This window comes from Alternaria dauci, chromosome 1, assembly GCF_042100115.1.
Source record: "Alternaria dauci strain A2016 chromosome 1, whole genome shotgun sequence".
NCBI lineage: Eukaryota > Fungi > Ascomycota > Dothideomycetes > Pleosporales > Pleosporaceae > Alternaria > Alternaria dauci.
Window position 1 is genome coordinate 2,470,642 of NC_091272.1, and position 26,235 is coordinate 2,496,876.

Here is a 26,235-nt window from a genome sequence, read left to right on the forward strand (position 1 = left end):
AGTGCGTGCATGACGTAAAGGGCTATTGCGGCCCTATGCGCCTTTCTTGTTGTATGGAAGCGAATGTGCTGAAAGACCGCCCTCCTCTTTACAATCTTTGAACCTCTGGACCTCTATACCTACGCCCAACTGACGCTTTCCACTGAACGGCGATATGTCGACCGGAGGTGTGGTCTACAAAGACCTACTACCCATCCCAGATACGGATCCTACAGAGCATGAGGGGAAGTCGACTACGCTACGCAATGCGCCTACAGAGAGCCATGCGCTAGCTCTAGAGGCTGCCAAGTCAGCGCCCCCAGAAGAGAAGGGTGCAGCGCAAATAGCCCATGAAAATGAAGTCGTGGACCTGGGATGGAACGAGCCAAAAGAACTCGTGGCGAAGCCACTTGTCGGGGGTTTGGGTAATGAAGATTTATGGCTGCTGGTCCGCCGATTCAACAAGGTGAGAGCATGTACGAGCCTAACGTTATACTTTGATACTAATCTCGTGCAGCAAATGTACCATGTCAAGGAGATTCCAACAGCGCCCCCTGGAGGCCTGGACATGAACATTGCCGATGAGGAGGAATTTTCACCTGACAAGCTCCGTGCAAACATGGAAAGGTTGTATATGACCATCGTAAGCGTCTCTAGAGTCAGCTACGGATGTTTTTGATTTAACCGTGTGTAGGGCATTGGTCTAATAGGATTTGGCAAGCACATTGTTCGCATTCGCTCATGGAGGGAGACACGCCGCACTGCCTGGTTCTGCTCCGCATATTTTGCCGCCTGGTTTCTCGACATGATCATGCCACTGATAGCGGTAACATTAGTCACACTCATTGTATACCCACCGGCTCGAGAGACAATGTTTCCGCCAGCACCCATCGCCCTTGTTAGCTCCAAGGGAGGTGTACAGAAACCCAAGTCTGGAACTCTGGGCAGTACAGATAGTGCTACTGGGGCGCCTGAGAATCACAAGGGTGAGGCTGTCGAGCAAGAGGCTTCGAATTTCGTCAACGGTTTCGCGACGATTGCGCTGTCGAGTGCGACTGGCAAGCACCCCCAGGGAGAGCCTCCCAGCAAAGATTCTCCCGATAGCAGTGTGCCGGACCCTACCAGAATCGCTATCAGCGCTGCAGATGCGAAGGACAAAGCTGCCGGCGTGAAATCCGACGAGCACCACGACAAGACCAAGGTCCCGATGGAGACTGCCATGTGGACCAAAATGAGGCCTGTCATGCATGGAATCGCAGACGTCACTGATACATGGGAGCGATTTGCGAAGTAAGCAAGCAACTGCTAATATTCATCTTCAATCGCTAATGCCACCACAGCATGCTTGAACCGACCTCTCCATTTCCAAAAAACAAGTTTCATCTTCGACTTGCAGCCGTAGTGGCACCGCTCGTTCTTGTATCGCTGTTTGTAACCTCGTACATGTTCATGAAGGGTGTCACATTCGGTGTTGGCTTCGGCTTCTTCGGCGATCCTGTCATCCAGCGCGGTTTGGCACTCCTCAACAGAAAATTCCCCAATTGGCAGAAGCTACTTGAGCTCCGCAACACGCTACTCAAGGGCGTGCCAACTAACGCCCAACTGACCGTCACCCTCCTTAGAATTGGCGAAGCAAACAAGGCCCCACTCCCACCACCGCCTCATGTGGCACAACCGCCACCAGAAAAGCCCGTACATGTCAACGAAGAGGAGTTGCGTGCCACAGGCGCCGATTGGCCGCTCAATGCAACACAAGAAGAGCTCGACGAAGCCATGGCACACGATCCTACCACCGCGCACGAGACAGGCGGCGAAGATATTGATAACGCCAAGGACAGTAAGCACGGCAAGAAGGGATCCAAGATTCTCAACTTCTTCCGTGGCACCGTCAAAGGTGGCGTTGAAACCACAATGACAGCCGACAAGGTCAAGGCCGCCACCGGTTCCACTCATGCCAAGAACAGACTGGGTGCGGTACCACCCAAGGGAGTAGATCTGACATCCGGTCCTGTCGAGTTCAAAGCTCGCTATGACGGCAAGCGAGGTCATGTTTATATCACTACCAAATCAACAATCCCATGCATCGCCTTTTCCACGGACAAAACAATCGAAAAGATTGGCAGCGCAGATAGAGAGGATCTGCATGCATCATGGAGTCTTCCTGTTGGCGAGATTATGGAAATCAAGAAGGTGGGCGGCTTTGGCTGGAAGGCAAAGTTGGTGGTTGGCTGGGCTATGGAGCGCGAGGTTGCTGATGGCTTGATCATTACTGACCGGCAGCTCAACGAATATCGTATCACAGCACTGCCGTTGAGAGATGAGCTATTCAATCGGCTGGTAGCGATGGGGGGTCAAAAATGGGAGTGCTGGTAGTTATTTTAAACCCTTGCGTAGTGTCTGGAGGTTGAATATTGAAAGAAACGACTCAGTCGGTGCTTCTTCAGTGTCGCTGGTTCTGGATGTTATCCAACCACAAACGGATCCGATTAGGGATTGATACGTACATATATAATAATTCTTCATTATGACCACTGGTGATTGTGACATGATGTGATTAAGGGCAACTGTTGCAATGACAAAGCCACATTGGCCAAGCATGAACATGTTTTTCTAACCATGAACCTCCTTACTCAAACGTCCTCTACAGCATAGATACCCATTGACTGTTCTCAAGAACTGCACAAATTTCCCACGCTGATGTGGCCTCCCTTGCTTTCCATTTCACATTACTCTCCTTCCAATACTCCGAAACCATCCAAGACTTAGTGGATCGGGAAACACACTCTACTCATTCATATCCATCTCGTCATCGCTATCCTCCTCTGTAGCCGCAGTGGCAGCATGTTTTTCATAGGAGTCACAAGCTTTGGCCTCGGCCAATGCTAGCGCATGCTTCATCTGCAACTTACTACCGTTCGCCTTCAAGCCCTTGGCGCGGCACATCTTCTTGAAGTCGTTCTGACTGTACTCGTCATCCGCATCCATAAGCGCCTGCACGAAAGTAGCCTTGTCCTCATTCCTCGGAACATCTAGACCGCGATCTTCGCAAATCTTCTTCAGATCGGGGACTGAGAGGTAGGATCGTGGATCAGGGGTCTCGGAAGGCACCTTCTTGGTGTTGGTGCGAGTTAGAGGAACGTTCTTGTTTGTGATGGGCTTCTTGGTCTCTGGAGTTTTCTTCTGGTTCTTCAGCTGAGCATTGCGCTGGGCTTTATTATTGACGTTTTCCATAGCTCGAGCAGCACGGATCTGAGCCTGGGCAGCGCGGGTCATCGCGCGGCGAGCCTTCTCTGATTCTTTGTTAGCACGCTTGTTGGCGATATCCTCAGCCTTTTGAGCGTTCCGAAATCTGGCTTCGTCCTTGGCCTTAGCTTCAGCAGCTTCTAGGGCGTCCTGCTTGGCCTTCTCTTCGTTGCGGGTCTTCTCGCGGGTCATACGAAAGTTCTCCATTTCTGCACGACGGGCATCGGGATCGTCATCTACCTCTGTGGGAATACGAGCGGTACCTTCCATGATGGCGTTATAGCGCTCACGACAGGCGAGAGCAGAGAAGAGAGCGTCCCTATTAAGCCGGCGCATGTACTCGGAGACTTTGCGGAAGCGCCAGGCACGAATACGTTCAATTTCGTAGTTGACCTCGATGTCTGCAAGAGCATAAGCTTGAATAAGAAGTTCGTCCTAGAAGTCCGCGTTAGCTGAGTCACAAGATGGAAGTCAAGTCAGGAAGAACTTACATCGGCGTATTCCCATTCCTTGTAGCCTTCCTTCAGAAGAAAGTCGACGTTGTCAGCCTGCGCAAGACGGATGCGCATGATGCGCGTAGAGATGGACTTCTGATCGTAGCGGATACGGCCATCCCTAGCAAGCTTATCGGCAATCTGGCGGTCACTGAAGCCTTTCTCACGCATCTGCATCATGAGTTCGTCATCAGAATCTAGCTCATGCGAGACACGCTTGTGATACGCTGGAAGACTCTCTCCTTTACGACGGTTGCGGCGACCGAAGGTACCAGGGACGCGGGAAGGCTGCTTGTAGAGGAAATCGTTATCTTCGTCTAGGATGAAGGCCTCTGCATTGTCGGTTTGAGCACCAATGATAGAACGTTGGAGGGGCTTTGGAGTCTTGGAAGAACTGCCAAGTCGGGCGCGCTTGCGCTTCTGACCATCGATGTTATCGTCATACTCTGGATCGTAGTCATCTGCCTCATCCTCGTCTTGAGAGATACCGAGATCGTCAAAGCCGTCGAGCTTGAAGTCGCCGTCGTCAGACTGTCTTAGGTCAGCTATGATCTGATAATCGAGTTCTTTGCTTACATCGTCAGCCGCTTGGGCAGCATCCTCAATGAGGTCGTCATCGTCGTTCAAGCCTTCCTCAAAATCGATGTGGCCAAGCGGCTCGTCGTCTGTAAGATTGGGTCAGAAAGGGGCGTCGGCAAGGCAATCGCCAAGGTACTTACCGTCGAAAATGAGAGCGTTGTCAGTCATGTCGTTGGTCGTAGTGCTGGGTTTCGCTGTGATATGTATAATGTTGGTGTTGTGAAATGGGTCACGGCGACTTGATTGCGACTGCGTATGATGAAGGGATGTCTTGTATCACCGCGTGGTAGTCTGTTAGGCTAACGAAAAACATGCGCGTCAGCAGGCCGTAGTCGCTGGAGGTAAAGGTAGGCAGCCAAATCGCAATTTTGTTTGGTCGATGGCTTCAATGAGACTAGCGTAGCTGTTGATAACTGACTTAAATGGTATTGACTTACTCCGGAATTGTTGGGGCGGTCAAGTGGGGTAGAAGAGAGACGGAGAAATCAAGTGAAATATCGTTTATACACCGAAGTTTTCGCCGGCAGCAACGGGATGTGCATGGTCTAAAATACCCCTCGTTGAATAAATGTAAGAGGGAAAAGGTGGTGAACGTTCGGCTCTGGATTCTGGTAGCCGTTTTATTCGGGGCTTTGAAAAAATGCTGGCTGCCATTGTAAAGTTCCGTGAACTCCTGAAAGGTTAGATGTGATAGCTTGAGAATGAACAGGGAGCAAGCTGAAGCGAGAGATTGTCAGCGCCAATAGTCCTACCTTTCAAGCAACATCCATTATAAAAATTGCCTGTGACTGATATCTGTGTGTGGAATACTATTGGGCCGATGAGATGGGTGTAGCCTTAGTTCATGTAGAACACGGTATTTCTTATGAGGTAAAAGACGGTGTATTTGTCAGTTCGAAGAACAGCCTCTGCATATTAGGCCAGAATCGAAGAGCGTGTGGAAGATGACCAAAAATTGACGCTGCACGTTGTGATGAGCGAGAGAGAGAGGGGGAAGGGAATACATGTGTGCTGTCGGAATAATCCTAGCAGTATTGAGCGTAGAAATATGGAGTATCTGAGGTGCTCTGAATAAACGATGGCAATGTAGCAGAATGTCCAGCGTGAGCGGCAGAGACTTCGCTGAAGACGTGCCGTGTTGGGTTAGTGGGATAAAATGGCCAGAACTGGCAGCGTCTGAAGGCCGCAGAGAAAGGGGCGACAAATGAGTAGTTCTGGACCTGTGGGCGCTGCTTGGTTGCAACTGTAGTATCAGAGCTCGTGGTGGTTGTGAAGTTTAGGAGCTGGAGCGTCGGAGGCAGGGGGTGTGTCGCGCTTGTCGCCCCTCCAAGCGTGGCGCGAGCTCCAGAACGGCACCCCTGCCCCATGACGTAACGCCTGTAAACGCGGGACAACAATCAGGGCTTCTACCACGCCCACGACGCCATACTGAGCGCCGCCGAGCCTTGAAGATCGCCCCCAAGAGTCCCGCGTCAGATATAGGCTGAGATATTTATCTATCCTGCAAACTCCCTATTTCCAAAGCGCGACCTCTTGGTTTACCCAATCCCCGCCAAACACTCACCATGGCATCCTATCTGGAGAAAATGCGCCGACAGTCAAAGCAGTTGTTCCCTCAAAACAAACAGAAACCTGGGGCGCCGCCTATAGAAGACCCTCCCAAAGTCTCGGAATCTGCCACACCCAAGGTAGAGGACGCCGCAGTCCCCAAGATCGAAGAACCCGCCGCCGGACCCAGCGGCCCCGTACCCTCCCCACCAGCAACAACTGTCACCGATGCCGACGAGGAAGTAGGCACCGACCCCGTCCTTGATGCCGAAGACCAGAAATTTCTAGAGCGACTTGCCGCCATCGCTTCGGAGCCCGAGGGCGTTCCCCCGCCTCTCCCTCAGCGAACCGAAGTAGTCGATGGCAATGGCGAGAAGAAGGTTGGCAGAGATGCACAGACAGCGCTCCTAGACAACGCAGACAAAGTGCCACTTCCCATGAGTCCGCCTGAGACTACTGCTGACGCTAGCGAAAAGGGCAAGGGGAAGGCTGCTGAAGGTGGGCTGGGCAGAAAGAAGAGCGTCATGTCCTACTTCCAGCTACCCAAATTTGGCAAGAAGGACGGCGAAAAGGCACCAAAGGACAAGAAGATAGTGGTCACAGAGAAGGACAGATCCCAGTTCGCAGACGACCTCCACTCTGCCGCCGAAGCCGCCAAAGCTGCCGAGCTTACCGATGCACAGAAACAGGACAAGGAGTTGACCGATATCCTGGACCAACTCAACCTCTCAGCTGTCAACAACCGCGTCTTCAGCTTCAGCAAAGAGTCGGAAGAGCTTCTCAACAAGTTTACCCAGGTCCTCAAAGATCTCATCAACGGAGTACCAACTGCCTACAACGACCTCGAGAAGCTCTTCACAGACTACGACAATCAGCTCAAGAAGATGTACGGCAATCTTCCTCCATTTCTACAAAACCTGGTCAAGAGCTTGCCGGCCAAGCTTACGGCAACTCTCGGTCCAGAGTTGATGGCTGCGTCGGCGGAGAAGCCTGGCTTTGATGCACAGGCAGCTTCGGGATCCAGCAAGCCCCAGAGTAAGAGGTCTATGCTTCCTCAGGTGCCGAGTTTGAAGTCGCTGGTCTCTGCGCAAGGCGCAGTCGCGACGGCGCTGAGAAGTATTGTGAACTTCCTAAAGTTCAGGTTCCCTGCTTTGGCAACTGGAACCAACGTCATCATGAGTTTGGCAGTCTTCGGTACGTGTCTTTTGTCTGTGTCGTTCTTGAATTGAGCTAACCTAGTTAGTCCTGCTATTCGTGTTCTGGTACTGCCACAAGCGCGGTCGCGAGACCCGTCTCGAGAAGGAGCGCCTCGCTGCCGAAGAAGGACAGGTTGGGCGTATCAGCAGCGCTTCTTCCGTCAACGAGGACAACGACTCCATCTTTGGTGATCAGTCAAAGGCCAAGACAAGAGATAGCGGAAAGATAACGCCTGCTTCTCCGCCACAGGAGCCGCTTATCATAGGAGATAGCAAAGAGAAGGAAGAGCAATCTGCAGCGGTGGCTGATCTTCCCAGTGTGTCGCATCTTCCCGATCCAAAGTCGGGAGAGGTTCCCAAGACGGCCACTCCACCTCCTGACCACAAGTAGTCTCTGCAACGCAGCAGCAGTGGAGACAAGGTAGTTTTTGGTTCAGATTGATATCCCCTGTGCGTATACCCTGGCTTAAAGTAATACATTAATTGAACAACACGTCACAATCAACCCTCGGACATGCCCCTACTCACTAAGGCTTCCTTGCGTGTATTACCACAACCTCAAAATACGCATGTACTTTCCTCTCCTTCACTCCAGCCCTAAACTTGGCAAAGAAAACCTGAGCTTCTTCCACTGACCAGCCCATGACCTTCGTCAGCAAATACAATCCCCATCCCTCTGCTCCCTGGGTAATATGCAACAAATTCCATCTTCCCAGCTCCTTCATATGCGGATCTGCCGGCCATCCGTTGACAGGAACCTTGTACACTCTTTCCTCAACGTCGACAAATCCCGCATTACGGATATACGTCGACAGATTCCAAACTTCGTAAAATGATTTACCAAAACGCTCTGATGCTTCGTGGAAGAGGTTGCTCCACGTCGACAAGACGTGATCTTTCGTCAGTGTGCCATCGTCGGATTTGAACTGGATGCTCATCTCCAGTTCGTGGAGGTAGCCGCCTGATTCGAGGTTGTTGTAGCATTGCGCGTAGAGTGCGGGCCAGTCGCCAATCGAGCCATATAGGGAGCGGATGTTGATGAAGTCGAAGGGGTGCGAGTACGTCCATGGGAGGGTGACGTCATCGATTTCGAACTTGCAATTTGGAGGAGTGAACTGGGGCTGAATGGGAGAGAGGTCTACGCCGAGAATCTCAGCGCCAGGGTGTTCTGCAGATGGGGTTAGTCAGGTTGTCTGGGAGGGGTGTTTGTGAAATTGTCTCCAGTAAAGTAAGAAAGCGGAAGAGACGAACCATCGGCCATGTCCATACACCAAATGCCCGTGCCGCACCCGAGATCCAAGACCCTCTTCGGATCTTGGACAGGCGCTAGATGTAGTTTCTGGTCGAGCAGCATAAGGAACATGTGGTGTGCAATATCCAGCTGGTCGTTCTGGACCTCGTCGTTGGGGCCCCAATAATCGTTTTCGCCCTCACGGTACTTGTGGTATCGGCGTCCATTCTCGAAGCGTCCCTTGTGGATAGACGATGCGATGGACGTTGTGTCACTAATAGCGTCATCGTCGCCTAGGGCCGAGTCTGTGTCATCTGTATTGTCCTGATAATGTCAGAAGATGCTTGATGCATTGCTGAGAAAATTCCTAATATACTTACGACTAAGACAGTTGGATTCACGAGTTGAGCAGTTGGTGCAGGGCCTTCCACGGTTTCTGAAGGAAGTTTTATTGGGTCTATTGTTGCGACAGGTGCTTGTTCTGAATCCTCTGGCGCACCTGTCGAGGCAATAGGATCTGTCGATGGTGGAGCAGGTGCAACCGTTTCGGACTCGACGCCCGCGGAGCTGTTCCCAGACATGGGACTATTGACTGCCGGTCCTACTGATCCGCCTTCTCTTTCCTTCTCTTTTCCTTTTTTAATGTCTGCCATTGTTGAGATTTGAGATCCGGCTCATCTTTGTGAATCGGGGCTGCGCGAGCAATGTTCTTTGTCGCGCCAGTGCTGCTGTACGGACTATCCGCGGCAATCAATGTCAAGGGTCAGCAGGCGCGACTGAGCCTCGATCGTGCAGCAACGGCCCGGAACGAACTGGGACGATCTTATAAGCGAGCGTATGTTTGATGCTCCAACGTCTTGCGATGACTCTCGGATGAGATTATTATACAGAAAGGAGTAGTCAAATCCAGAATGAGGGGTTTCAAAGTGAGAGGAATGCCCAGAGCGGCGGATAATACCACCAGCGAGAAACCGCCCGGGTGCAAGGACAGCCGAAATGGCATTCTCCACAAGCTTAGAACAGAAGGGCTCTGACGCCCGAGATATTCTATCCACACATGTGTGAATGCAGGACAGAAAATGTGGCTGTGAGCCGAGATGGCGGGAGGCTCGTGCATGTTGGCCTTTCCGAGCTGCAGCACGGTTTTCGGACCGGGCATGTTTCCGCAGTGTGATCCGCTGCAGTGCAGTCTAGATGGGGGTATTCGAAGTCAATTTTGTGCTCACATGCAGTCCGTACAGATGTGCTTCCCGTCACGTCATCCGTTATGGGTGGACCGCGATAGAGCTTTGCTCTATGCACGACAAGGCTTTATCACTGCAGTGCAGCACTACGGGCGGTGATTCGCCAATTCGGCTGGTGCACTCGTTCAGCAAGGAAGCCCTGCAAAAGCAACAGCGCGACACTAGCGCAAGCAGCCCTAACGTGCCGTGGCGCTTGGAAACCACTCAGATTCTCACTACTCTTGATAAAGGGCGGACATGGGTTCTAGATGTCGTCGTGGCTTTTGCCAAAGCTGTCATTTGCCGGCGGGACGCGGCTAGATATCCGCAACTCGCGGCTCTGGCTACCATGCTGCTGCGTACTCCGCATCTTCTCTAGACAACCAGTCAATTGTTGACCGATCAATCTGACCAACCATTATCCAACATACAGGCCGCAGCGGCGCGCTCCCCGCTAGCTACATAGTGCACAAACGCCGCACGCACCTTCAGTGAGGGATACCCCACTTGTAGGAACGACTCTCATGAGACCTGTTCATCATCTGCGACCTTGAACCCTTGCCCTCTAGCTCCACTTGAGGCAAGCCATGGAGTCTATTTCGTCCGAATCAGCTCTCGACAATGTCTCACGGCGCCTGTACGCCATCGCGTTTGTCGCTGTGGCGTTCTTTGCTGTCGGCCGCATACGACAGTACTTGCGCTTGAGGCATTTCGCTGGACCCAGGTGAGATGTGTCCCTGTCCCGATTGCACGTGAGACATGGACTGACTTGGTACGCACACCTTTTAGGACGACAGGATTCTCTTGGCTGTGGCATTCCAGAGCTGTTATCGGCGGCCAATCCCCTAGGTACTACGGCGAAGTGTGTGAGAAGTACGGTGCGTGCCAGGAGTGTGGGATTGCTACATGGCCAGATGCTAATGCTCTTGCTTAGGGCCGATTGCCAGGATTGCACCCAACCACCTGATAACTTCGGACCCTGACTTTTGGGCACGGATCAACGCGGTGCGTTCGCCTTATACAAGGTCAGCTTGGTACTACCACTGTGCTCGATTCGAGACGGGAAAGGATAATGTCTTTACGGACTGCGACAATGATAGCCATGATGCAAGGCGCAAGAAGATGACATCTGGGGTACGTGAATGATAACTTGAGTGATGAAGCTGCGCACCAGCTGCGATTACATGGTTGGGTTGGTGATTAGATTGCACACCATCTAACATGCTGCAGTACTCTGGTAAGGAGAATCCGACACTGGAGCCCTCAATCGATCTTCATGTCAAAGAACTCGTGGACTTGGTGCACAAGTATGCGGTCTCAACAGCGTCAACGGAACAACCTAAACCGATGGATCTAGCCGAGAAGATACCTTACTTCACGTTGGATGTTATCAGCCATGTTGGCCTAGGACAAGCATTCGGTGACCTGAAAGCCAACAAAGATCTTCAGAATTACCTAAAGTCGAGCGAAGAGGGTCTGAGAATTGGAAATACGGCCTTTGCAATGGGTATAGCCTGGCTCAGAGATACGCCTATCATCGGGCCTGCCATCAGTCCATCGGAACAGGACGCCACTGGCTTCGGTAACATGATGGCTCAAGCACGAAAGATAATCAACTCGAGGATGACAAGGTCGACTGACGACAAGTCCGATATGTTTGCGTCATTCGTCCGCCATGGCCTCTCTGGAAACGATCTTTGTACGTGACCTGAAGGCTGTGATGTAAAATGTCTTAGCATCAGCTAACCAGTCATGCTTAGTCCAAGAGGTGTTTGAGCAGATTCTCGCTGGCTCTGACACTACGTCTGCTGCTATTCGGGCTATCTTGCTCTATGTCATGAGCCACCGGCGCGTGTATGCAAAGCTCCAGGCTGAGATAGATGAGACAATCAAGAACGGCAAGGCGCCTGCGTCTCCTGGTATCATCTCCGACACAGAAGTGCGCCGACTACCGTACCTGGGTGCTGTTGTTCGGGAAGGAATGCGGGCAAGTCTGATGTTCTTTCATTAGCATTGTTCATCGTGTTGACATGTGCTGACGATATGCTTCTTAGATGCATCCGCCGGTAGCCAATCTCTTCTCAAAAGTTACGCCGAAAGAAGGAGACGTCGTGACTATTGACAACAAGGAATACTTCATCCCTGGCGGGACTTTGATAGGTTACTCGGCCTGGACAATGCACCGCAACAACCGCTCCCTTTACGGTGAGGACTGCGGTATATTTCGTCCCGAGCGCTGGCTCGTTGATACGAGCGACGTGGCCGAGAAGGCGCGCCTAGCCAGGATGACAAAGACCAACGATATGATCTTTGGGTATGGGCGATGGGTTTGCTTGGGACGCAGTGTTGCGTTGGTCGAGATACACAAGTGTATCTTTGAGTTGTTGAGACACTTTGATCTGTCCTTGACCAATCCATTGGATCCGTGGAAGATATTTAATTCCCTCGGGCTCTGGGAGATTAAGGACATGTGGGTGGACGTTACTCTGAGGGAGTAGAGCTACGTGGATCCATATTGAAGCACATGAGAATTATGACAACGACAGAAGACGTGTGGAATGCTTCTCGGTATGGCCAAGTATGACCTGAGTAGTGGTGAATTGATGTTGGCATGAAATGTGCTTTTGCTTTGGTTTGCTTTGTTGTGACGGCAACCTTGATGCGCAAAGTCCCGAGGGGCCATCCAATCGGCTGATGGGGCACGGGGCGACGTACCAAGGATAGACATATGTGAGACTCGATGCTTTAGCCCGAGTATGTAGCACTGACCAAAGGCATATTGTTCATATCTTGAGGAGATTCACGTCGTGCGCAGATGACGGACAAGTCGCACAGCAGCGCCGAAGGCCAGCGGCTGAAGTGATCCGGAACGTAGGCAAGAGCTTGCTCCATATCAAGCCGACCATGGCAGCCAGCTCCAGCCACCATCACCACCTCGACAGCCTGTGTGCGTATAGTCACGGCAACGCAGTCGCGATCCCGCAGCAAAGTTACAATGGCTTTGCAGCGTCGCATCGTCATGGTGCAAGCCAACACAGCATCAGCAGCAGCAGCATGGCAGCCTATTGCGAGCCCATGACGGCCGACGCGCACCAGGCCGCGAGTATGAACAGCCACGGGCAACAGCGCGAGGACAGCTACTCCCCGGACGACACGCCCAAAAGCTGCCATGTAGGCACCCGGCACAATACAGCACTGCCGCCCGTCAGCAACGATGCGGCCGACGGTCAGTTTGCCATGCTCCCACCACCCAGCTCGGTCCACGCTTCATGGCAAGCACTGCACGACTATGCGCAGTCGCACGCCGCACAGAACGGCTACGCCCTCTCCATCAACACCACGGCTAAGAACCGGTCCCGCATCAAGCTCGCCTGCGTCTGCTATGGCCAGCCCAAGAACACACACAAGCTCACCGCCGAGACGAGGGTCCGGAAGAACAGGGTCAGCTACAAGACGGGGTGCAAAATGTGGATCGAGGGCAGGAGGCAGCACGACGGCACGTGGCTGTTGCGCGTGGGCGAAGAACAACACAACCACCCTGGCCGCCAGAGCGCGGGATGGGCTGTACAGCGGAAAAGGACGTGGGGAGTGGTCGGTGGGCGCATCGGAGTCGGAGGCGTCACGGCCAAGGAGGAGCTCGCCAGGCTGAGCCTCTCGGACGTCAAGGACACTCTCGACGACGTGGATGCCGATGCCGATGGCGACCAAGACATGGAAAGCACGTCTCTACAGCCGCCGAGGAAGCCGCAGCACAGCCTCGAACGTGGGGGTCTCGTGTGGAAGATTGTCGAACAGGAGATGCTACGCAAGGGCGAACCCAACCAGGGCCGCGACCGAGGCGTTGGGAGGACTGTGGAAGTTCTGCAAGCGAGGCTGCCCGGCATACACATCTTCAAGCGCGATGTATACAATATACGGGCGCAGATAAAGAGGGCGAGAAAGGCAGCCGGTCAACAAGTCGGCGATGGCCTCAACAGCTCAGACGACGACGCTGAAGCCGAAGCACGCGACACCGCTCACAGCAGCATAACCGGCATGAACCCACTCAACCATCGGCACTCGCAGCAACTACCAAATACACACCAACAGCCCGCCGTTCATGCCTCCAGGCTCTCTGTGTCCTTTGTGCCCACTCCAAAAGACTTGCGTATCGATCCTTCGCTTGGCGACCGTCCCCCATCACTGCCATTGGCTTCCCCCGAGATTGTTGAAATAGAAGTTGATCAACTCAGGCGGGAGAATGCAGAATTGAGGCGACTGCTCACGGAGAAGACAAAGGAGGTCAAGGAAAAGTCTATTGAGATGGCTGGGCTCAAGAGTCAGGTTGAGTTGTTGAGCAACATGATGATGACGAGTGGGAGGGGATTAATGGCTGGGTAGGGTAGTAAATAGGCAGATGGATCGATTCATGACGTGGTGGGCGGTCGATGAAACGAGATTTTAGATACCCATTGGATATACATATAGGAAGCAAAGGAGGACTATACAAGCATTCATAACATGAGGAGGAACAGAGGACGACCAAGATCATATTTATGATATAAACAAATAAACTCAAAAAAAATATTGGTTAGGCAAAAAGACAGGAGGTATCTCAGAAAGGTATCCGTAAACACAACCAACCCCTCATACAAACGCCCAGCGTTGAAGTCGTACCAAAGACGCGTCTTGTACAACAACGCCATCCCAACACCAAGAACACCATGATTCATAAGCTCATTGTCAGCTCCTTCATAAACCGTCGCTCACGTCACGCATACCGGTGCTACTTTTCACGCTTCCTCAACCATCTCTTCGTCCTCACCCTCGGCAAGCATATCCTGCTCCTCGCAGCTACGCTCCACCTCGTCAGCAATAAACTGCTCGTACTCTTCCAAGCTCTTCTGTACGTGAAGTTTGAAGCGCACAATGTCGTCGAGCATGCGCTCGATTTCCGTATGGAGTTCTTCACGGAGGGCGTTGGCGCGGAGCTGTAATTGTTCGTACCTGGTATACGTGGTTAGTCTTTTTTCTTGTTCAAGAAATGCATGGTTGGTAGACGTACTCGATGTTGACGGCCATTTCTCTTTGCACCATCAGCTGCACACTTTCTCCTAGTCCGCTGCGCATGCGGCCTAGTTCTTTTTCCATGCGTTCAATCTGCGCGTCGGATTGACTCTTTTGCGTGTTTGTAATCTCGCGTAGCTTCTCGAGCTCTTCTTCTGCCTGTGCTACGCGATGACCCAGAGCTTCGACTTCTGCTTGTTTGTCGTCCATGGCTTCTTTGATCTTGTCGAGGAGGTCGTGATTGTTCATGTCAGCTTCCAGAGCTTGGTTGCGTCGTTCGGCAATCTCTTTGCGGAGTGCAATTATGTTGGCCTTGACTGTGCCTCGGAGGTCTAGGTTGAGGAGATGCGCCGGCGAGTACCCTGTGCCTGCATCGTGGAGAAGGCGATCTGATGCGTCTTGCGACGAGCCACCCATCTGCGATCCTGAGAAGTTGGGGGCGTCTGTGATGGTGAGGACAAGCTCGTAGTCTTGTCCCTTGGCGTTGACAGCTGTAGAGGGAATGACACCAATCTGGTAGCCTAGATTATTGTATCGTTCAATGGTCTGTTCGAGTTCGTCCAGTTTGCGAGACGCAGCAATCTCCTTTTCTGCAACCCGCTTCTTGGACTCTTCCAATCGAACTGTTGTTGCTTGAAGAGAACTATCAAGGCGGTCTCTCTCATTTGCCATACGGTCAATATCCGCAATGGTCATGCCCCGACCGTCAATGATGGCTTGTAGCTCTTGCTGTTCCTTCTCTGATGCTTCAAGTTCTGCCTCGATTTCCTCAATCGACTTCTCCAGGAACGAGCAGCGATCAGTGTACTTCTTGACCTTTCCTTCCATGGAGTTGTTGTAGTTTTCAAACTTGATGCGGTCTTCTTCTAGGATGCGGATCTGCTCCTCAAGCTTCTGGATCCTAGGGCCGGACTTTCCTAGCTCTTCGATCTGGTCTTGGAGGTACTTGTGCTCGGCCTCGAGAAGACTGACTTGCTCGTGATGCTGTGCGTTTGCTGCATCGAACTTGGCAGCCATGGTCCGGATGTGAGGCTCCATGTGCTTCTTCTGCGCTTCTTCGTCGTCGTCGTCATCTTCTGCTGATAGCCAGGTGCTGTAGGCGTCCGACAAGAAGTCAAAGATGATGCGGTCTCCAGAAACATCGAAGCCAGCCTCGAAGCACGCATCGTCGTACGTGCCGGCCTCGTATGCTTGCATCAGACGCGCCAACTGCATCATCCAGTGCAAGAGGCCCAAGAAGGTGTACCAGTTGTTCCCGCCAACAGCGGCAATCTGAGATTTCATAATGGACTTTTCGAAAGGGTAGCGCATCTGCTTCAAGAGTACTGGCACCTCCTGGTCGATGGACTTCTGGAAGCGGTAGCTAGGGTCGATGCGGTTGTAGAGCCATTGAAACATGCAATTGAAGTCCTTTTGCGTGGGCGAAGTCATGGCTTTTGCGGAGAGGACATGCTTGGACTCCATCTCAAAGTTGTTCTGTGTCAGGTATTCGAGCAGCTCCTGTGCCATGTGCTGGCGGGTGCTTGCATCTTTGAGTCGTCGTGGGTCCGTTGGGGGGACGGATGGCATGGGCGCCGTCTGGAAGAAAGACTGCTTTACGCCAGACTGTCCCGACACATGAGAAGTCCGCGACTTGAAGACGCTGCTCCTCCGTTGTGCGCTCTGTTCGAAGTTCGGTCCCGAGGGCGGCGCCGGCGTTTGGAAGATGGAGGCACCGGGCGCAAAACTCTTGCGCCCGCTGCTCGCGCCAAAGTTGCTTGTTGAGTTGCGATGCACTGACTGGAAGCCCTGGGCAAGGTCTGTACCGGAGGATGAGCGTGGAAAGAGGGGCTGGCTCGGACGGCCAGGCGCGAGGGACATTCTACTCCCGCTTTTCGATCGCGCATGGTTGGGAGGGAACTGGGGTTGGTTCATGCCATTGATGGAGCTTGTGCGCTTCATGGCTGAGGCTGGCATGGGGATCGCAGATGAGTTGTTGTTGTTGACGGGTCCCAAAGTCTGCGCGCGTGTGATTAGGAGATGCGACGGGAGGGGGGATGCGGCTGCAACATGGGCGGGCTCACCTGACGGCGCACCGAGAACATTCCCGGGTCGGCCATGATATGTTATGCTGTCGCAATTGTGCTGCGATTGTTGGCCGTTATGCTACTTGGCAGTTGGCTACGGCTGTCGACCGAGTGCGATAAGGGTTGGTGTTGATGCACCCGCTCCCGCATATGCAATGTTTGTTGTGATGAGGGTTTCACGCTAGCCCACCGCAGCAACGCGCGTGGTCCGCGCCACGTGGGGTACGGCATCGTGCCTTGTTGACGTCTGCTTAGTTTCTACACGAGGCGCAGAGTCATCTGTGAGAATAAGAATGAGTATTTATAGTGGCCGGCGGTGAAAGAGGCCGCGGCCCAAACATCCGTCGTCGAAGTGAACGCTAGCAGAGTGTGATATGTAGAGGCAGAGTAATACAAGGCCGCCAAACCCATGGTCCTCCCCAGTCGTCACAAGAACCCATCTCGGACGCACTCCATACGTGCCACTTCATCGCTATGCTGTATCGACTGGGGTATCCTTGTGCACATGCAAGCCAAACAATAATGATGCCACAATTTTTCAAAACTCCAAACCTGTGGCCCGTGAAAGGTATAACGACAAGGACATTAAACTCGAAACCCGTTAGAAATGCATCATGAACATGCGCCCATTACTAATTCCGTGCGGCCCTCTACCACCGTGTCGACTTTGGCACGTCGGCCTTTCCAATGTTTTTGAACATGTCGTCGGCGCCGAGACTCAGCGTGTCTTCGTTGACACCGAAGGAGCTGAGGCCGGGCAGCGCTGGGGGCGGCGGACCTTTCGGCTTGGGCGCCTGCGCGGCAGGTACATATGGCTGGGAGACGGTGCGACCATTCGAGTAGGTTGTCGGGTCTGCGTGTCCCTCTGGCACTGATCCGACGGCAAACGTCTTCCTCTTGCCGAACCAACTGCCGCTCTTCCGCCTGTTTAGGCTCGGTGCCTGGCTGTTTATCGTGGCTGGCGAGCCTGGCCTCTCCGACTTGAGGCTGTCGCTTGACGATAGCGTGCGAATGCCGAGGAACTTTCGGACAGAGGCAGGCCGCTTGTTCGAGGGGCTCGTGGGCGACATGGTGCTGGCCGCATCGCTGGTGCGGCTCTGCTGGAGATGCGGGCTCGCCGTCGAGTCCTCGGACGCCTTGCCCGGGGGCGGCGACTCTGTTTGTGGTGGAGAACCGGGAGACTTTGGGGTGGGGTGCGACGACAGCGGACCTCTGCCGGGCGTGGGCGGACGGGGCGAGTCGGGCGGGCTGTCGAGCGGTGCAGGTATCGAAGTGCCCTCGGTCAGCGAGAAGTTGATGGGCGCAAGCGTCAGTGGCTTGAAAGAGAACTTGTTGGAGCCCATTGTGGTGTCTGGTGTGCACGCTCGTATGGCAGATTGCGATGTTTGGCAGACAGAGCCGAGTTGAGCTCGAGTGGAGGCAATTGAGGGCTGGGAGCGACGCGGCAGTAGATGAGAGAGGGTCGCAGAAGCCGCAGACGGGTACCAGCTCAGGAGGTGCTTTCGTGAAGCGGAGTACGGGCCAGGGATTACACGACGGTTAGCAGGGATCAGCGCCTTGCACCGCACCAGAGGCGCAGCGGATGCAGCGCGTCCGCCTCGAACTTTCCCCAAAGGCCCCCAAGCCCATTTCCACCTCCCGCACACGCACGGAAAAAACAAGGCCGCTCACGGAACACACGCGCGTCAAAAAAAACTGTCGTGCAGCTGCGAGTGAAGTCGTGCCTCTTCCGCGTCACCGTCGACCCTCTAGCGCGACGGTGTACCAGACAATGCCGTGGGTCGGCCGCCCGAGTCAGGGTCAGGGTCGGGGCCAGGGCTCACTGCAGAAGAGCCGTTCCGAGCGCGCATCGTGCATGTCGCCATCTGCCTCTGCATATTCTTTCATTGAGACCCTTTGTCAATCATCTGCAACGGCTATCTAGGCGCCTGTCGCTTCCCCGGCAACATGCATCACGCACATGCTGTGGCCATGTGCCCTGCAGAACTCACTCGGCCACACAACCAGCCTGCCCCTGTTGCCCTAGCTTACCGAGCATTCTGATGCTATCGTCATGCACAACCTAATAGTGCACCATTCTCATCTTGTCTTGCGCTGGTGCACCTCGTCTAGCTCGGTAATCTCATCCAGCAGCTGGCACGTCTCTTGTGGGTTCGCAATCCACGCCGTCGTACACGCCAATCGCGCCTTGAAGTCGTTTGCGCCAGCACTCAAGAACTGGTCGCCTACGTGCAGCGTCTTGCTCCCTTCAATTCCTCCAAAAATGCGCTGGCACGCTAGAACACCCCACGACTTGTCTCCAATGTCGACAAACACGTCGTTGCCACCGTTGAACGCGCAGAACGGGAGGCGCTGGCCGACTTCGGATATTTCCTAGCACCGTCAGTGTCATAAACATTGCCCTTATTCCCCGAACCTACAAGTATCTTCTGCACGATCAAAACCGTCTCTTCGAGCGTCTCGCGGCAGAACTTGTGCCCGCCCTTGGGTACAATGCCTACTGCTCTTTCCTTCCGGACGACAACCGCCTCCATACGGAAATTCCTAACCGTGTCCCTCAGAGACGCTTCAGCCAGATCAAGCAAGTCTTTGATGTCTGATTCGTGCCACGAGAGCATCTCTTTGAGTAGCCATTCCTCTCTGGGAATCAGGCGCAGTAGGACTGGACTGTTCTCGTCGAACTTGAAGCAAAAGTTGCTCTCGCCGCCCATGATGATGAGATTCTGCCGAGCTTCTAGGGGCAGGTCAGAAGCCTGGATAGCGTCCAGAAGTCCATACAGTCTGCCGTAGTATGGCTTGGCCTCTGTATACCCCGCAGCTGTAACGATACCGATCTTGGATCCGCGGCGCATGAGATCCAGTATCTTTGGAATAATCGGATTGTCTTCTGTCAAGTCCTTGCCATCGTCGTACAACGTGACATCTCCATCAAAGGTCACGAGTTCGAGTGGGCCATTGCGGATGAGACTCATCACTTGGGCTGTGTTGAGAACTAGGCGCACGTCGTTGAAAGAAGGGGGGACGAATCGTCGGTGGCTGATGAAACGCCTTTGGTCTTGCCAGATGAAAGCATCGTGCAGTGCTAAGGACGTGAAGAAATTCGCTACTGTTGGAACGAGGAGCTTCAGCTTCGATCTGTCGGGTTTGCCGTCCTTCTGGTGTTGGACTGCATTGCGTTAGCTGCGGAAGCTTGTCGCAGGTCGTATGAGCCCGCCTAGGGTCACGGCGTACTGTGATCGTTGATGATTTCCTCAACGTCGCGTAAGATTTCTGCATACCGCCGTTGGGCAATGCTCGCTTGGTGCTCGACCGACTCGTCATTGGGCTCGAAGACGGCCGTGGGATGGGAGTGCAAGACAAAAGGCACAGCTAGAAGGCCCTGAAATGGCATCAGATATCATGCGGCATTGTCTTTCAAGTAGACGGAGCAATACCTTTATCCACTCTATCTGTATCATGCATTAGCCGGTAATGCCAATCTTGCAATACAAGACACTTACGAGCTGGTCTCTCCTGTGGGTCTTCAGAATGTGTCAGCGTCTTGAAGATGGGAGTTGAGTCACTGTGATCTATACACACTTTTAGGGCATCTACCACACGGGAGGCCATCAAGTCAGCGTGCTTATCTCTATGCCGGCCTCTCGGGCACAATGTAGTGTATTTGACTTACATTCTACGCGGTATCGTGTAGTCATACTGGAGATGTCTCGATTGGTGAAAGGGGGACGAAGAAGAGGGAAGGGAACGGTGAGCCGTGAGTTGTCAGTGTACAAGCTGCCTGTCCAAGCTTTCAAGGTTATCGGAGACGGCCGTTAGTGGCTGGAGGGGGAAGGGGCCATGCACATGTGACACTGTGACATCCCCGCACAAGGGCAGACCAACGCCTGGGAGCTGCTTGTAAGCCGGCGTACGAGTTGACGGCTAACTTTGCTTTTGCCTGCCGAGTGCGTGTGCAGTGTGCGAGACTTGTGGGTGGATGGGTGAGCTGCGCTACATTGGGACAATCGATAAGCGGGGATCTACAACGGCCGCTACTGAGAGCTACGGCTTTTATGCAAGGGCCCACCGCGTCCGACAAACCACAGCAACCCAACTTCAACCGAGCTGTCCTGCCGTCTTCACCTCGTCGCGACTAGCATGGACTCTCTCAACAACGTCGTCCTGCGCCCATGGCCAGCCCCAAAGAAGGAGGAGCTAACCCAGGAGGATTTGCTGTTCAAGATCGAGCAGCTGGCCAGTGAACGCGGACACTTGCGCAACATCACCGAGCAGTCGCTCGAAGAAGACATCGCCGCGGGCAAACATGTACCGACCGATGCTGAGGAAGGAGCAAAGGGCGAGAAGAAGGAGAAGGAGCTGCCGTCGCGACAGGAACAGCGAGAGAAGGTCTTCAAGGCAGGACAGGAGATGTACAGTCATCTGGAGTACGTCTCGGTGCGAATGCTTCATACATAGTGCAGCGACTGACCAAAGATAGATGGGCCAAATTCGCTGCTACCAACGCGCTCGATCTCGTCTCGCTCGTACTCTCCCAAGACCCCAACAAGCGCAGTCTGAACTTTTTCAGCCCTACCTTTCGAGAACAAGGCCTGAACCAGGGCATACCACTCGGGTCCTTTGGCATCAGCAAGGAAAACCACAAACACCGTACTCGCAAAGTAGAAGAGCAGCATCGTCTCCAAGATCTGGCCTCCAAACAAGAAGCAGCGGCTCAGGGCGCGCGCATGGGGGCGCTGGATTCGTCGGTAGACGAGATACTAAAGGCCGCAAAACATTTGGAGAAGGAAATACGCCGCGAGACAAAGTACTGGCATGAGATTGTGTCTGTCTCCGACAAGGGGTGGCCCATTCAGCGTCTACGCCAGAATGTGCGCCATGCGCCTTTTGCCGTGCGATATGGACTTCCTGAAGGTATGGACTGCTCATCGACTCACACGCTGAATCGCAGCTGACACTCATCTAGCCAGCGACCATTTCAAAGCTCGTGGATTCGCACCACTCCAGATGGACAAAGACGGAAGTATCATCCTAGATCCAGCTCTCGCGCTAAAGCCAAAGGCATTTCGCGTGCGCGTCAGTATCGATGGCAAGATTATAGGCACATCGCAAGTCCCCATCGACGGTGATGTTGCAAACCGGTCTCTTGAAAAGTCAATTCAGCTTGCGCGTGATTCCCTGCTCGAGGAAGAGCTGTATTACGAAATGAGCCTGGAGACGAGGCAGCTCCTAGCGTATGGTGTCGCATTTCGGGATTCGGTCATCCACATAGATGCGCCTCAGATGGGTAGTGCGTCCCAAGACCGAAAGTTGCTCATCGACTGCATACCTCGAGACGATCCTATACCGAGCAACCAAGGTCATGAGCACGACTGGCTCGCTCGCAACATCGCTGAAGCGCTTCGGTTGCTCCTGGTTCATGAGCACAGTATGCGCCTTCGTCGGAGATCGCAACTTCCACCTCCATTGACAGGCCAGAAACGGGAAAAGCTGCCACCGCCTCTACTGCGCACGCTTCTTGCAGTACTCAACCACGTCGCCGGCGTTGATGCACTCTACGTCTATCTCGACTTGGTCACAAAAACTCTGGAGGGTGCAGGCCTACATGCGACACTGGAGACCACGCGTGAGACGTCTTGGGCCAACCTCGTAGAGAGCCTAAAAACGACGTCCAAAAAGGGTCTGTCTGCAACTGACCAGCTGCTTGAATTCTTCATGAAGCCGTTTGATGGGAAGGCTACATTGACTCTTCCCATGTCCAACAGTGCACAGCCGGAGAATCTCATCATCGTCACACGGACAATCATCGGCCAACCGACTTTTGGCACAGAGCACAAGCTTACACTTCCATCCACCTTGACTTCCGATCTCGGATTGTTCCAGCAACACAAGTTCGATAGTGTTGCAGAGTTGAAGTCATATCTTGACTGGATTCTCTCCCTGCATATTACGCACAGACTTCTAAAGGGTGAGTATGCTTCACGCGCGCAAACGAGAACCCAGGATCCACGACTCTCGATTCGAGCCAAGGACAGTAAGAAGGGCACGAAACACACCAAGGATATCAAGGTCGACTTCAACGAAGGAGAATTGAAGGTCACTGCTCTGTCTGTAGATGCCGTAACAGAATCAGAAGACATTGAGCAATCATATAGTTGGAGCGGAGCTGACGGTGGTACTCCTTTGAAGGAAGTTATTCAAGAGTGGGTTGGCTAATTGATGTGGTGGAAAGAAGTCATGGAATAAACGGTACTAAAGACCTTGCATTCACAAAGAATCATATCGATCGCAGCGTTATTTCCGCTCACAGCGTGCTGGTGCGCCAAATCGTGTTGCATCACAAAAGCGGGGAAATGCACTGTCGACTCTAATCCGTAAGCGGGTAGCTTCTCTAGATGCAGCCTCAAATTCAGATCAGATCGTCCATACCTGGGTAGCTACTCGATTTTATCCTTGTACCTGACATGTACATGACGTGGAGACTAGCCATGCCCAGACGACCAGGTACCGTCCGAGGTGACATTTGCAAACTGCGCTTGCATGCTCAGAGGCTATATATACTGCCTGTCAGACATTATGCCGTGGTCGTTACATGTTGACAGAATCTTGCTGCATCCACGATGTTGTCCCTTCTTACGTTGACGTTGAGCACTCTGCTCCCGGTGCTATCTGGTGCACAGCGCATTCGCTCTGACCCTGGTGTCGCTGGCCCAGCTCTTGAGATTGTCCATCTGTACAACGACCAATGGCCTACTGGTACTTATACGCTGTTGCAGTGCTGCAATTCTACAGGTGCTAACACAAATCCCAGGTATTACCGTATCGAAAGGCGGCCGCAAATTCTCAAACTACCCGTCTGGCTTGGATCCTAACAACACAAACACGGGTACTAACAACAAGTATGCCGTAGCAGAGCTCACGGCCAACGGAACCGAGACACCGTATCCCAGCGTAGAGATTAACAATCCACCAAATGGAGCTATCAACTACACGACAACTCCGCCAACTGGTGCAAACTACCAGAACTACCTCGTCGGCGTACAGAGCGTAGTGCTGGACCCCCAGGATCGCCTCTGGATCTTAGACACGGGACGCGCATTGACTGAAGATGGTACCTTGGTCACTGCGTCTCCCGGCGGCCCCAAGCTTGTCGGAGTAGACATTAAATCTGACACGGTGATTCAGACCATAGTCTTCCCACCCACGGTAGCATTTCCAGACTCGTACCTCAACGACGTCCGCTTCGACTTGCGACCTTCGATTACTGCGTCTGGAGAGGGAGTAGCGTATATTACCGATTCGTCGTCCGAGGGCCGCAATGGAATTGTCGTCGTAGATCTAGGCACAGGCGAGAGCTGGCGCCACCTTGACGGTGCAAAAGAGACGAGGGCTGAGAGGGGTTTCGTGCCATATGTTTGGGGAGAACCGCTGTACTACCTTCCTGGTCCGGGTCAGCCGCTTACGACTATACCATTGGGCAGCGATGGTATCGCCTTGTCAGCTGACGGGGAGCACCTGTACTTTGGCTCTGTTGGTGGACGCACATTGTATAGTATCCCCACCGAGCGCCTGCGGGACCGTAGCCAGGCTTCTGAGCTTTTGGCGCTGGGTGCCATAAATAACAAGGGAGAAAGAGGTCTCAGCGATGGCTTCGAGACGGACACTAATGGCTTCATCTATGCGGCCAGTAAGTGTCCTTGTAACAAACTGCATGTGAGACATACACTGACTTTGTGTACCCATTTCCAGACATGGAGCAGAATGAAATCGGGTTCCATAACCCGATGAACGCGTCCATGACGCTGTTTGTCAGAGACCCCAGGATCAGCTGGGTAGATACCAGTGAGTCTTTCTTGATACTGCTCATACAGAACGCAACTAATTCCTACAGTGTCTGTCGGAAGCGATGGCTACCTTTACTTTACCGACAACCAGCTTGCTTTTAGTTCGAGCTTTTACCCTGGGACAGATAGGAGGGAACGGCCATTTGTGCTGTTCAGAGCGCCTCTACCTAACAATGGGTCAAGAGTGTTTTTGCAGTAAGAACACTTAGAACCATAGCATAATTGCACAGCTCTTCATGACTTGACGCATGTACGTGGGGAATGTTCGTCTCTTATTCAGAAGGGTATATAGTCTACGTCTTACCAAACACAAACACACCCTTACCGGCCCTGTATCCCTCAAGTGTATCTTTAACCTTTGCTATCAATTCGTCGCCTTTGGTATCCCATTCCCACTTGATCTCATCAACAGGCATGTCCTTGAACTCGCCCTTTCTTGTCATATCTAGCACATCGGCAACAGTCTTCTGCTTCTCCTCTGGATGCTGCTCTGCCCATCTGCTCACCCAGAATCCGTGAAAATGGATGTCCTTGAAGATGAGCATGGACGCGGGGATGGTCAAAGGTTGCTTGGACATGGCGCCGTAGGTAACAAAGTGTGAGGACGAAGAAAGCAGCTTAGCCATGGCGGTAGCTGCCTTGCCGTTAACGCAGTTGAGAGCTAAGCTTATAGGGGCGCGACCGCCGTTTGTCCATTCTTTGGCCTGGTCTTTTATGCCCTGAGACTGCAATTCTGCATCCGTGATTACGACGTCGGCACCCAGATCTTGTAGCTCCTTCTTCATGGCTTCTTCTTTGCTCTTGTCTTCCCGGCTACGAATGACATTGATGCTCTTGTAACCCCACTTCTTCCCCAGCTGGATGGCTGCGCGGCCGACACCCGAGTTTGCACCATTCTGTATGAACCAATCGCCTTCGGAGAGTGTTGTGAAGTCGCGCAGCATGCGGTATGCTGTGCATGGGTTTATGGATACGGTGCCGGCCTGGATAGCGGTGATGCCTTCGCGCATCTGGTCGTCGAGTTTCACGACATCGTTGGTTGTGGCGCTTGCGTGTGTCCGCCATGTACCGAAGCCAGGACCTTTCATAAAGACCCAGTCGCCCCTTTTAAAGCCTTCTTTCTTGACACCCTCTCCGAGTGCTATGATCTCTGCCACACCTTCGTTTCCGGCAACAGCGATCGGGTTGGGGGTGCCAAGGTTTGTTGTGAAGGTTGGCTTGGAAGGGTATACGCCTTGGATCTGGTTGATGTCGGCGGGATTGATGGGCGAGGCAAGGAAGCGCAGTGTCATGTAGTTGCTATGTGGTGGTGAGATGGAATGGCTGTGAAGAGAGAGGACTGCCGGAGGCTCGCCATAGTCGGAGAAGGTGAGGGCTTTGGCTTGTTCGTAGCCGTATGCGGAGATGCAGCGGCGCTGTGGGAGTCGAGACACGGTCGGCGCTAGGTTTCGCGTGCGACGCAGGCATGACTGCGCTAATCGTGGGGACGGTGAAAGCAGTTTGGAGGCCATTGCGAATGATGCAGACGCTATGCGACTGTTGTGTGGGCTGGCAGCGGGTGGAGCTCGTGGGAGATGTTTTGAGAAGACGGAGCTATGACGTTGCTAAGGCCGAGGTATGGTGGAGCAATGGAGCTTCACAGCAAGCATTACATCCCCACCAGGTACGCATCTACACTTAATCCTGACGTGCGAATGTATGCAGATGCTGTATTTGTGCTCTCCATACGCTCGAGTAGTGCAGTGCCTCACATGCCAATCCTGATTGCTTCTCGAGACCCAAATATCCA

The 26,235-nt window shown here is 53.2% G+C and overlaps 11 protein-coding genes across 11 annotated transcripts; 6 read left to right on the forward strand and 5 right to left on the reverse strand.

Moving 5' to 3' along the window:
• Positions 1-154: 154 nt before the first annotated feature.
• On the forward strand, positions 155-2,352 carry ACET3X_000750 (uncharacterized protein; the record flags this gene model as incomplete). Its single annotated transcript, XM_069448080.1, has 4 exons — positions 155-445; positions 497-622; positions 674-1,269; positions 1,320-2,352. 4 exons carry the CDS (start codon positions 155-157, stop codon positions 2,350-2,352), a joined length of 2,046 nt encoding a protein of 681 aa, XP_069310992.1.
• Positions 2,353-2,763: 411 nt separating this feature from the next.
• On the reverse strand, positions 2,764-4,463 carry ACET3X_000751 (uncharacterized protein; the record flags this gene model as incomplete). The annotated part of the gene is made up of 4 exons (XM_069448081.1): positions 2,764-3,657; positions 3,714-4,247; positions 4,293-4,381; positions 4,436-4,463. The coding sequence occupies 4 exons, from the start codon at positions 4,461-4,463 to the stop codon at positions 2,764-2,766; spliced, it is 1,545 nt and encodes a 514-aa protein (XP_069310993.1).
• A 1,397-nt stretch (positions 4,464-5,860) lies between these two features.
• On the forward strand, positions 5,861-7,430 carry ACET3X_000752 (uncharacterized protein; the record flags this gene model as incomplete). Its single annotated transcript, XM_069448082.1, has 3 exons — positions 5,861-6,268; positions 6,320-7,037; positions 7,087-7,430. 3 exons carry the CDS (start codon positions 5,861-5,863, stop codon positions 7,428-7,430), a joined length of 1,470 nt encoding a protein of 489 aa, XP_069310994.1.
• Positions 7,431-7,566: 136 nt separating this feature from the next.
• Positions 7,567-8,923, reverse strand: ACET3X_000753 (uncharacterized protein; the record flags this gene model as incomplete). Its single annotated transcript, XM_069448083.1, has 3 exons — positions 7,567-8,207; positions 8,291-8,594; positions 8,651-8,923. The coding sequence occupies 3 exons, from the start codon at positions 8,921-8,923 to the stop codon at positions 7,567-7,569; spliced, it is 1,218 nt and encodes a 405-aa protein (XP_069310995.1).
• A 1,157-nt stretch (positions 8,924-10,080) lies between these two features.
• Positions 10,081-11,991, forward strand: ACET3X_000754 (uncharacterized protein; the record flags this gene model as incomplete). The annotated part of the gene is made up of 6 exons (XM_069448084.1): positions 10,081-10,217; positions 10,283-10,371; positions 10,428-10,627; positions 10,724-11,192; positions 11,254-11,480; positions 11,548-11,991. The coding sequence occupies 6 exons, from the start codon at positions 10,081-10,083 to the stop codon at positions 11,989-11,991; spliced, it is 1,566 nt and encodes a 521-aa protein (XP_069310996.1).
• A 556-nt stretch (positions 11,992-12,547) lies between these two features.
• Positions 12,548-13,873, forward strand: ACET3X_000755 (uncharacterized protein; the record flags this gene model as incomplete). Its single annotated transcript, XM_069448086.1, has 1 exon — positions 12,548-13,873. The coding sequence occupies one exon, from the start codon at positions 12,548-12,550 to the stop codon at positions 13,871-13,873; it is 1,326 nt and encodes a 441-aa protein (XP_069310997.1).
• A 3,382-nt stretch (positions 13,874-17,255) lies between these two features.
• On the reverse strand, positions 17,256-17,948 carry ACET3X_000756 (uncharacterized protein; the record flags this gene model as incomplete). Its single annotated transcript, XM_069448087.1, has 1 exon — positions 17,256-17,948. One exon carries the CDS (start codon positions 17,946-17,948, stop codon positions 17,256-17,258), a length of 693 nt encoding a protein of 230 aa, XP_069310998.1.
• Positions 17,949-18,684: 736 nt separating this feature from the next.
• Positions 18,685-20,300, reverse strand: ACET3X_000757 (uncharacterized protein; the record flags this gene model as incomplete). Its single annotated transcript, XM_069448088.1, has 7 exons — positions 18,685-18,978; positions 19,026-19,771; positions 19,837-19,984; positions 20,040-20,054; positions 20,106-20,126; positions 20,185-20,195; positions 20,276-20,300. 7 exons carry the CDS (start codon positions 20,298-20,300, stop codon positions 18,685-18,687), a joined length of 1,260 nt encoding a protein of 419 aa, XP_069310999.1.
• Positions 20,301-20,742: 442 nt separating this feature from the next.
• Positions 20,743-22,818, forward strand: ACET3X_000758 (uncharacterized protein; the record flags this gene model as incomplete). The annotated part of the gene is made up of 3 exons (XM_069448089.1): positions 20,743-21,029; positions 21,083-21,516; positions 21,569-22,818. 3 exons carry the CDS (start codon positions 20,743-20,745, stop codon positions 22,816-22,818), a joined length of 1,971 nt encoding a protein of 656 aa, XP_069311000.1.
• A 404-nt stretch (positions 22,819-23,222) lies between these two features.
• ACET3X_000759 (uncharacterized protein) lies at positions 23,223-24,645 on the forward strand (the record flags this gene model as incomplete). Its single annotated transcript, XM_069448090.1, has 4 exons — positions 23,223-23,358; positions 23,414-24,289; positions 24,352-24,444; positions 24,494-24,645. The coding sequence occupies 4 exons, from the start codon at positions 23,223-23,225 to the stop codon at positions 24,643-24,645; spliced, it is 1,257 nt and encodes a 418-aa protein (XP_069311001.1).
• Positions 24,646-24,702: 57 nt separating this feature from the next.
• On the reverse strand, positions 24,703-26,005 carry ACET3X_000760 (uncharacterized protein). The gene has a single exon (XM_069448091.1). It carries the CDS (start codon positions 25,955-25,957, stop codon positions 24,740-24,742), a length of 1,218 nt encoding a protein of 405 aa, XP_069311002.1. The 5' UTR covers positions 25,958-26,005; the 3' UTR covers positions 24,703-24,739.
• Between the last annotated feature and the right edge of the window lie 230 nt (positions 26,006-26,235).